Source organism: Neophocaena asiaeorientalis, unplaced genomic scaffold (genome assembly GCF_003031525.2).
Source record: "Neophocaena asiaeorientalis asiaeorientalis breed wild unplaced genomic scaffold, Neophocaena_asiaeorientalis_V1.1 scaffold469, whole genome shotgun sequence".
NCBI classification, from domain to species: Eukaryota; Metazoa; Chordata; class Mammalia; order Artiodactyla; family Phocoenidae; genus Neophocaena; species Neophocaena asiaeorientalis.
Genome location: NW_020172691.1, coordinates 2,382,058 through 2,392,196, shown reverse-complemented (window position 1 = coordinate 2,392,196; position 10,139 = coordinate 2,382,058). Strand labels below are relative to the sequence as shown.

General features: G+C 65.6%; 2 protein-coding genes across 2 annotated transcripts in view; one reads left to right on the top strand and one right to left on the bottom strand.

Annotated features, from left to right (window-relative positions):
- HCN2 (hyperpolarization activated cyclic nucleotide gated potassium and sodium channel 2) overlaps nt 1-347 on the top strand; it is a 22,270-nt gene extending 21,923 nt beyond the window's left edge. Inside the window, exon 11 of the mRNA XM_024740013.1 lies at nt 123-347. Coding sequence (XP_024595781.1) covers nt 123-347 — 225 coding nt within the window. The remainder of the gene's footprint in view (nt 1-122) is intronic.
- POLRMT (RNA polymerase mitochondrial) overlaps nt 1-10,139 on the bottom strand; it is an 18,733-nt gene that overhangs the window by 5,791 nt on the left and 2,803 nt on the right. The window contains 16 exon segments of the mRNA XM_024739947.1: nt 356-445; nt 534-595; nt 672-763; nt 910-982; nt 1,718-1,971; nt 2,206-2,385; nt 2,636-2,758; nt 3,061-3,183; nt 3,526-4,332; nt 4,535-4,759; nt 4,986-5,141; nt 5,232-5,396; nt 5,597-5,746; nt 6,778-6,970; nt 7,071-7,201; nt 9,413-10,020. Of these exon segments, the coding sequence (XP_024595715.1) occupies nt 396-445; nt 534-595; nt 672-763; nt 910-982; nt 1,718-1,971; nt 2,206-2,385; nt 2,636-2,758; nt 3,061-3,183; nt 3,526-4,332; nt 4,535-4,759; nt 4,986-5,141; nt 5,232-5,396; nt 5,597-5,746; nt 6,778-6,970; nt 7,071-7,201; nt 9,413-10,020 (3,392 nt within the window). The 3' untranslated portion in view covers nt 356-395.

The following is a 10,139-nucleotide window of genomic DNA, read 5'->3' as shown; positions in this document are numbered from 1 at the left end:
TGCAATACTCAGCCCGCCGGCTTCCCGCTGCCCCCATCGCGCTCACGCAATAACCAGCCCGGTCCCTGTCCACGCGCGTCTGCGGTGACCACCCCGGAGTGGGCACATACCACTCCCTCCAGCACCCCAGCGTGGGGGTGAGGCTGGGGGGGGTCCCTGCCATCATGGCGAATGTACTGACGAGCCGAGGCAGCAGCGCCCACCGCGCCCCCCACGCCCCACTAAGCCCCACGCCCCCATTCCGCGCAATAAACGACAGCATTGGCGCCCAGCCTGCCGCGTATGATCGCTCTGCCTGGACCCAGCGCGCAGCCCGCCCCTCCCCGAGGCGAGCAGCCCCCACGTGATGACAGACCTTTATTCACACTAAGGTACAGGGAGGCAGCATGGGCCAGTCAGCTGAAGAAGTACGTGGAGTGCTTCACCTGCTCCAGGTTGAATGTCCCTGCGGAGCAGAGCAGAAGGCTGGGGGCGGGCCCTGGGGAAGGCCCCGCCCCCAGCCCGGTGAGGGGCCGTCCAGCCCCGGGCCTCACCTGTCTTGGGCACAGACAGCAGCGTGTCCGTCAGCCTGGAGACCCAGATGCTCTTGGAGGTCCTGAGGGCAAAGGCCGGGTGGGGGTAAGGCTGGGGAGGGAGCGGCCTCTGCGGTGCTGGGCTGGGAGGGGCCTCACCTGGGGTCAGAGCAGAACCGCTCGATCAGGAACCTGGACAGGTTGTGGAGAATGGGCTGGCTGTGCAGACGGACGAACTGCTCGCGACAGACCTGCGACGGGGGGCGGGGGTGGGGGTGCGTCAGCAGCCAGGAACCAGGCCCAAGGGGCAGGGGGACCGGGCTTCCCAGGTCAGGAGGGGATGAGGTCGGGGGCGCGAGAGCCGGGGGTGTCCGCCCTCGTGGGGGTGGGCCTGCACCTGGTTCATGACCGCAACGTCAGCGGCGTGGGTCCAGAAGCAGTCGTGCACCGAGACGAAGGTCAGGCCCTTCCTGCGGCAGCAGTGAGGGGCCCCCGTGGAGAGGCCACGCCTCGAGGTCCCCTCCCTCACAGTCCACACCCCACCGCCGCCCAGCACTGGCCCAGCTCTCACCTCAAGCCCCTCCCCACCGCTCAGCCGGGGGGGCCCACTGTCCAGTGACGCCCACTTTCCCCTCGCCCCTCACCCCCGCACACTCCAGCAGCTGTCTGTGCGCCACACGTGCCCCTCAGCAGGCAAGTGACAAGTTCTCCTCTTAGGAAGGAGCCTCTTTGCCACCCTACCCCCAGCTGCCACCCAACTGATTCTCAGCTTCCCGTAGGTGACGGCTGAGGCTGGGCCCCCTTCCACCACAGGGCTCCATCCCAGGGGTCCCCGAGCCACCCCAGGGGGGGCACAGGAAGAACACAGAACTCCCACAGCAGTCTGGCTCAGTGCGGCCACACCCCCCCCACAGGAGCAGCCATTTCTAACAGAACCGCGAGAAACTAGACACCCTCTGCCTGCCCTGGCAGGTGCACCCACGTCAAGAGCAGGCCACACAGCAGGCTGGGCCCGCAGACGTCCGACGGCCAGCTGCACACTTGGAGTCCCTCCCCTGCCCGGTCAGCCGCGTCCCAACCCCTCCCTGCCTCGAGGCCTGTCGCCTCCGGGGCACCAGGTCCCCCAGACCCCCACAGCTTCGGCCCTCGCCCGACCCCATCTCCAGTGGGCGGCACCCACCGCGGGGTCCCCAGCCCGGGTGCACCTGTAGCAGTGCAGGGCCGTGAGCATCATGTGCGAGGAGTCCAGTGAGTGGATGAAGTTGGGCGGGAAGCCGTTCTTCTGCTTCAGCGTGTTGGGCTTCCTGGGGGCAGGGTGCAAGGTGGGGGTCTCTCATGGCCCACGGGGGGCAGGGGGAGGATGAGGCCTCACCTGGATGGACCGGGTGCCCGAGAACATCTCCTGCAGGCTGTTGAACACCTGGCGCACGAGGTAGTGAGAAGCCTCCCACACGAAGTCCTGGGGAGAGGGCGAGGGGAGGGCGTGGGCGGGGCCCAGGTTCCCTCTACTACGCCTGATGGCCCTGGGCCAGTGACCTCGCGCACTCTGAGGGGGTGGGCTCGCTCCCATGGGCCCCGCTGGAGGACCCCACGGTGGGCAGAGACAAGACCCTGTGTCAGGACCGCCTGCTGCCCAGTGGCCACCTGCTACAGGACGGCAGCCGGCAGGACCTGGAGTCTCGGCCCCGCGCACCTGGGGGAAGTCGTGGATCTCCCGGAGTCGCTTCTCGATCTGCAGGCGGCCCCCGTAGCGGGTGACCCCATACACTACGGTCATCACCGTCTGCTTGACCACCTTGCGGCTGATGAAACCCTCCAGCACCTGGGCTACCTGCACACCCTGTTCGGCGTCCTGCCTGCGGAACACCTCCACCTGTTGGAGCAGGGGTCAGTCAGTGGGCGGGGCCCTGCCCACCCAGAAGCCTCCCACCCCGAGGTTCCTTCTCTTCCCGCGGACCTCACCACTGCCCCCTCTGACACGTCCCCCAGGAACCCTGCCTGACTGCCGGGTCACCTGACAGTTGGCGGCCGTGGCAGTGGGGTCCACAGCACCCAGATGTTCGACAGACAGACCCGGGTGGGTCTGGGGGATAAGAGCAAGCGGGGGCGGGGTGGGTGCGCACCTGTGCAGCCACCTCACTGTACACGTCCTGCGGCAGGTCCGAGGGCAACAGGTTGACGGAGGCGGCCCCCACGCTGTCCCGGCCCAGGGCGGCGTAGTGCTGCAGGCCGTTACAGGAGCCGTCCTGGGTGAGGGGTGGAAGAGTGAGGCGCAGGGGGCGAGGGGCGGGGCAAGGCGAGCTCCAGGCTTCCCCAGCTCCGCTCACAGCGAGCTCCCTGGACCTCCCACAGAGCGGAACCGAGGCACAGAAAGGGGGGGCGGCGTGCCTGCACAAGCTGCTCACCGTGGGAACACCAGCCGGCGCAGAGTGGGATGGCCAGGTGCCAGACACCCGAGCCATCCCCCGGCACCTCAGCCCGAGCGAGACACCTTCGGCAGGGGCCCACAAGGGCAGGGCGTGCTCCACGCCAGAGTCCCCCAGCTCACCTGGTGAACTGGGAAGTGGGAGACGTAGGCGGTGGGGTCGGGGGCACGCACCGCCCGGGCAACCTCCATGCAGCAGGCCAGGGCTTGCCAGGGCTCATCTGCCTCCATCCACCACTTGCGGCCCTGCAGGAGGCAGCGGGCTGGGTGAGGCCAGGCCTGGTGGGGTCAGAGCCAGCCTGGGGGCACTTCCTGGGCAGGTCCAGGTGTCGTGGGGACAGGCGTGGAGAGAGAACAGCAGTGATAGACCAGGGAGGGGCCAGCCTGGAGGGAGGCCTATTGTGGCACGGGAGGCCGCTGATGGCCCAGGACAGAGGGAAAGACAAGCAGAAAGAAGGCTGCCTGAGAAGAAGCAGGGGGTGGGGGGTGCCTGCATGGGTCTGAGGTGGGTGCCGCGGCGGCCAGGAGAGCCAGACGGTCCGGGGTCAGGGGTCAGGGCCCAGCTGCTGTCCTCCCCACGCCACCCACCGTCATGGGCCGGTCCGCCGAGTCCAGGATGTCCTCCATCAGCTCGTCCGCATAGTCCCGGCGTGCCTGCAGCGACTCGCGCTTCTTGAGCCCCGTGAGGTTGACCAGGTGGATCTTGAGCCAGTTGAGGCCATGGGGGCCGAGCGGGCGGCCCTGGGCGAACTCCAGCAGTGCGCGGGCCAGGTCGCTGCCCAGGTGGTTGAAATGCGGCGAGCAGGGATAGGTCCGGCCGCGGAAGTCCATGTTGTGCGGCAGCCAGAAGACACGGTGCCGCAGGTGCTGGGCCAGCGACAGGCGGTACAGGGCATCGGCGCGCAGGCTCTGCATCTCCCGTGCCACCTTCAGGCGCCGGGCCAGCTCCCGCCGCATCTCAGCCTTTTCAGCGGGCGAGACCTCGGGCAGCAAGCAGCGCTTGGGAGCCTGACGGCCCTCGGGTGGCCGGGGGGCCTCGGAGGGCGGGGCGGGCACACCCAGGCGAGGGCAGCCCTTGTCAGTGAAGAGCTCCAGCACCAGGTCCAGCACGCGCCCGTTGACCCGCCAGGCACAGTTGCCCAGCTGGGTGAGGGCATCCAGGGCGCCGTGCAGCTCGGCCGGCGGGCAGCGCTCCAGCAGGAGCTGGTGCTGCTGGCTGCCCTCCACTGAGCGCATCATCTTGGTGGGGCTCAGCAGAAAGGCACCCGAGTGGGGCGACGTCCAGGGCAGTGGTGGGCACAGCATGGGCACGTCCGTCGACTCAAAGGTCAGTGTGCGCTCTGCCGCCGTCTCCAGCAGCTGCGTGAAGGCCGGGTGAGGCTTCAGGATCCCGATCTGGGGGCGGGGCAGGCAGAGAAGGTCAGGGGGCTGCCCCAAAGGCAGTGGAGGAGGGCCCTGGGGTCCCCTCAGATGCCCCGACCCTGAGACCAGGTCTGGGGCCACAGCAGAATTCTGGCAGGATCCCACCATGGCCCAGGGGCCCTGCACCACCCAGAGCCCGCGGCCTCCTCGCGCGCCCGTCCCCACAGTGGCCCACCTGGCGGAAGCTGCGGAAGGAGTACACGTGGTAGAGCACAGGGATGAGTGTGCCAGGGCTCCGGGGCGCTGCCAGGCTGCTGGGCATCTGCGCGGCCCGCACCAGCACCTCCGCCAGCTGCTTGCCCAGCTGCACCACCACTGACATGGGCCAGGGCTGCTCGTGGGGGGCCTCAGGCACCCCCAGTGCCTCCCAATGCTGCCGCGGCAGGCACGGTTCCGCCACCTGCGAGCGGGAGGGTGGCTCAGGGGGATGAGAGTCTGGGTGCAGAGCCGGAGACCCCCACCCACCCCCAGGGAGGGGTGAGCTGACTGCTATCCCAGGGTTAGGTGAGGAAAATGAGGTGGAGTCTGGGGGCAAATCCAGCCGCCTCAGGAAAGGGGAGAGGAGAGAGGGGAGGGGACCTCCGCTCGACGCCTGGGTTTCCCCACCCAGGCTCCCTGGGCCTCACCTGGGTGTCGGAGGCCAGCAGGTGCAGGTACTTGGAGTAGCGCTGCTCCAGTTCCTGCACCTCGTTTCTGAGCTGCTTCCTCTTGAAGACGCGCAGACCCAGCTCGTGTGCCAGGAAGAGAAGTGACTCTCCCTGCGCGGGCAGCGCCTGCAGGGTCTGGAGGGCAGCGAGCACCATGAGCCCCGCGCTCCGCGTGGAACCCGCAGGCACGCCCGCAGCAGCCCCTCCCCCCGGCCCCGCACGCACCTGCAGCAGCACCCTCACAATCTCCTTCTCGCTGAGCAGGCACAGGTACGGGAAGAGTGAGAGGCGGCCTTCTCGAGCAGCGTGGGCCTCGCTCTCCTTGGTCTCTTGCAGCTCCCGGTACAGCGCCGTCCTCCATCGGGTGCGCAGGCCTGCCAGGGTCTTCCGCTGGGGGGAGGGGGTACACAAGGAGTCATCACCGTGCCCACCCAACCCTGCAGCCCGCGAGGCCCCAGCCCTATGCCTGGCAGTGCCTGGCTCAGTGGGGGTGGGGGGGTGGTTGCCGTGCAGCCGGCCTCCCCCACGCGACCCTGCCCAGGCAGGGGACGCCCCGCTCGGCCGGAGCAGACCACCCCCCAGCCCCTTACCGCATGCAGAACCTCCTTGGTCAGCAGTGGAACCTTCTCCACGGACTCCACGGTGATGGTGGTGGCCATCTCCACGCGAAGCTGCTGTTGGAAGAGGCCCTGCAGCTCCTTCAGGGACAAGTGCAGCCTCGGGTAGGACACAGCGGGATCCTGCTGGTGGCAACAGGCTGGTGGTGAGGTCCCGGTGCCTGACCTCTCGACCTGAGTCCCCCAGGGTTCCATCCACACCCGAGGTCAAGAAGAGCAGCTGCCCACCGTACACACGCAAGGACCCCCACCCGCCCCCCTGGCAGAATCACAGTCATTTTCCCAAGTCTCCTGAAAATCATCCATCCTTAACGCCGCGGGGAGAGCAGGGCCCAGGATAGTAAGACAACGATGCTGGTGTGACAGCATCTGCCGGCCTTGCCAGGCGGGCAGGATGCCCAGGAAGACAGTGCGAGTCCCCGGATGCTGCCGTTTTCTCTTTAAACTTGCAACCGTGTGAACGTGCGACCCTTCCAGAAATAGATAAATTAAAAGTAGCGAAACCCAACACACACACTGAGAATCCAAAACATACATCCACACAAAGACCTGTCCACAGCCACAGCAGCATGGTTCACGATGTTTAAAAGCTAGAAACGACCAAAGTGTCCGTCAACAGATGATAGATAAACACAACGTGGTCCCTCCACACACGGGAACATCACTCAACCCTGAGAAGGGGTGAAGGCCCTGACACTCGCTACAGCGTGGACGGACCCTGAGGACACCATGCTCAGTGAGAGAAGCCACACACAGAAGGACACCCAGGGTTAAGGTGAACTGTAGAATAGGAGAATTACGTCCCAGTAAAAAGAAAAAACCCAGTGCCTCAAGGTGTCATGCTCTACTCCACCCTGGGAGGTGGGTGTGGCCTCGCCCGCTGCCTGCCGCCTGCGGAGTCAGCTGTCCAGTCTTAGGGAGGGCACACAGGCCCTGCGACACCCCGACGCTCGGCCCACGGCTGCATCGCCACGTGGAAACCGAGGACAGTGCGGCATGGGCCCCCCCACAGCAGCCTCCCTCCCGCCAGCATGGGGGTGGGTGGGGCCGACCCCGCCAGGAGAGACGGGAAGGGGCCGAGGCACCCGGAGATGACAACACCCCCCCCCCGCCCCCCACCCCCGGCAGGTGCCAGGCCACAGGCCCCAGCTCACCTTGGCGTAGATCTCCCGGAGCAGCGGCGAGGTGTTGACCTGGGGCGGGGGCACGGGCGGCCGCGGTGGGGTGAAGGTGGGCTTGGCCTTGCGCACGGCCCGCAGGAGCTCAGCCCGCTCCTCGGCGCTCAGCGGCACAGCCGTGAAGAGCCCCTGCAGCTGTAGCCCGTCCTGCGCCATCTGCTTCAGGCACCTGCAGGGCACACACACCCGGCTCACAGCGCCAGTGCCCGGGGAGCCCCAGGGATCCCAGCCCCCAGCTCAGCCAGGCCACCCTACACCGACCCACCCACCTTCGGATGGTACCAGCATCCTGGTCCAGGCGCCCCATGCACTGCAGGGCAGCCGCATAGGACTGCAGGTCCGGGGCGAGGCCGGCGTCTTTCAGCATGAAGAACACGTACGTCAGCTCTTTGAAGGAGCCCTGGGGGAACCAAGCGGGGTGAGGGCCTGCGGGGGGGCCGGGTGTGGGCGGGAGGGAGGCCCCAGCTCGGCCCACAGTGCTCCCTGCTGCCCGCCCACTCCTCTACCCAGTTTCCCGGCGACCGGGCCTCCTTCCTCCACACAGGCCTCCCCGCTAACTTCCCCTGTGGTTTCTCCTCCAGCCCACTGGTGGCTCAGGAGAGATGCCACAGACCCTTCCAGAGAGAGGCATTCCCAGCACCCCGCCATGTGTCCTGCACCCTGTGTGACAGGTGCTGCCACCCCAGACCACGTGCCAGCAACTGGGTCCTAGGTGCTTGCCTGCACGGCCCGGGGTGGGGGGCAGGAAGCGGGGGCTGCTCAGTCCGGTAGTCACCAACCACAGCGGCCACTTAGCTTAGTTTAAATTAAATACTTGCTTCAACAGCGACAGGAGCTGGAGCAGGTGAGGAACCCTGGCAACGTCACAGAAAGGCCTACCGGACGCTGCTGGTCCAGATGCAGCCCATCTATCCTACCTCTAAACACTCACAGCAGGAGGACTTCCCTAGTGGCGGCGGTGGTTAAGGATCCTCCTGCCAACGCAGGGGACACGGGTTCGAGCCCTGGTCCAGGAGGATCCCACGTGCCGCGGAGCAACTAAGCCCATGCGCCACAACTACTGAGCCTGCGCTCTAGAGCCCGCGAGCCACAACTAAGACCTGATGCAGCCAAATAAATAAATAAAAAGTGGAAACAACTTTTATGAAAAAAAAGAAAAAAAAAACTCACAGTAACGTCACCACCACCACGGAAACATGCATTCGAACCTTCACAGTGTTAAACACACACATACATGGGGTTGGAGCCCTGGATTACAGCCCTCACTCCTCCCAAGATGGGAAACCCAAGGGTCAGAGGGAAGGGAGGGGTGTGGCCACGGGGAGCACGTGGCAGAACGGGACTAAACTCAGGTCTGGGTGGCAGCCAGGCCTGCCGGACACAGGCTGGCTGCCTAGGGCCCCCAAAACTCACATCCACCTGGAACCTCAGAAAAGGGCCTTATTTGGAAACTGGGTCCCTGCAGGTGCAGGGTGCAGTTAGGATGAGGTCAGTTAGATGAGGTCAGGTGCAGTTAGGATGAGGTCACACTGCAGGAGGCCGTGTGACCACTGAGGCAGAGATCAGAGGGACGCGGTCACAGCCCAAGGGACATCGCGGACCCAGGAGCTGGCAGAGGCACGAAGCCCCCTCCCCTGGAGCCTCCAGAGGGAGTGGGGCCCTGCCACGCCCTGACCTCGGACGTCTGGCCGCTGGGACTAAAAGAAAACAAACTTCTGCTACTTTAGGCCTCCCAGTTTGTGTTCATTTGCTCGGCAGCCCCAGGAAGCTCATCTAATCAGAAATATGCTGCCGTAACAGGACGCTTTGTTGGGGGGACGGCGGAGGCCAGAAACCTGGGAAGGCAGACTAACTCCTGGAACTGAGTGCCCTCCTGCAAAGACAATGCAGGCAAGAAGCCCCCCGTGGCTGTCGCTGTGGAGGCCTTGGGAGCCTCCCAGCGCTATCAGGCAGCTCTGGGCCGCGTTCTGTGCGTGAGCCAGCTCAGCGAAGTCCCCGCCGCCAACGTGCCTTAGCGAGTTGCACCTGTGTCTTCACACAACTGTTTCCCTCGTTTGCCCGGCACTAACGCTTTCCCTGCTGCTCCTCAAATGAGGTCGCAGACCCACGGGAGGGAGGGTGTTGGGGAAGTTTTCACAGCAAGGGCACTTAAGCAACACTCCTAAGCAGCCACAGGTCAGAGGAGAAATCGCAGGTGAAAACAGAAGACGTGGGAGAGGGAAGCAGCTAAAGTTGTTCCCAGAGGGAAATTCACAGCTGTGAATGTCCGCATTAAAAAGAAGCATCCCACCTAGGAAACTCGAGACAAGAACAAGCCAGATGGAAAGCACTGAGGTCACAGCCCCAGGGAGGGTCTGCAGCGCCCCTCGCACCAGAGCCGTGGTCAAGTAACCAGGAGGAAATGCTCTGAACCAGAGCACAGCTTCGTTTTCACACTTTGCTTTGAAGGCCACGTGTGACTCATAATCGACAAGCCTGAAGAATTATTAAAACAAGAAAAGACAAAGGCCTGAGCCCTGGGGCTAAAAGACAAGGGTTCAAATCTAAGTGCCCCCAAGTTGGCTTCTGCCTCTGACCCCGGGGCACTCGCTCCCTGGGCCCAGTCACTCACCTGGCGAGCCCAGCCGAGCATGACCATGTTGTACATGGAGAGCGTGAGCAGCCGCTGCTGCTGGGACTTGCTGTGGTGGGTGACCAGCACGTGGTGGGCCAGGGGCAGGTGGCCCGTGAGCAGGCAGCACTCAAAGAAGGACAGGAGCCTCTGCCGCTGGCCCTCCAGCCGCGACTCGGGGCCTCTGTCCGCCGGAGCTGCCGCCGCCTCGCTGCTCAGCCTGTGTGGGGCCTCCTGCAGCAGCTGTGCCAGCTGCTCCTCCCACGGGCTCCGGGGTGCCCCCTGCTCCCAGTGCTGCAGCTGGCTCGCTAGCTTCCTGCTCAGCAGCCGGGGCTCCAGGCGCAGCTGCTTTTGCCAGGCCCCCTTCTCCACACGCTTCTGCAGCTTCCCCTCCAGCCGCTGCTTGCGCTTCTCCATCAGCTGCTGATCACTGTCCAGTTTCTGCGCCCAGCGGCTGCTGAGTGTGGCGGCGGCCCCCTTGGCCCCGGCCTGGGCCTGCCTGGGTGGCTGGGCGCCGCCAGCCTCCGGGGCTCGAGCCACGACCACCCTCTTCACCGTCACCTCTGCCACGCCCTCGGCCTGCAGCTGCCGCACCCGCGCCTTGAGCACTATGGGGCAGAGGGCGAGACGTCAGGGGACCCCTTTGCCCAGGAGGCGAGACCTCAGCCCCATGTGTCTGCTGACCACCGCCAACGTCCCTAGACTTACCTCGTTGGCCTCGCACGCC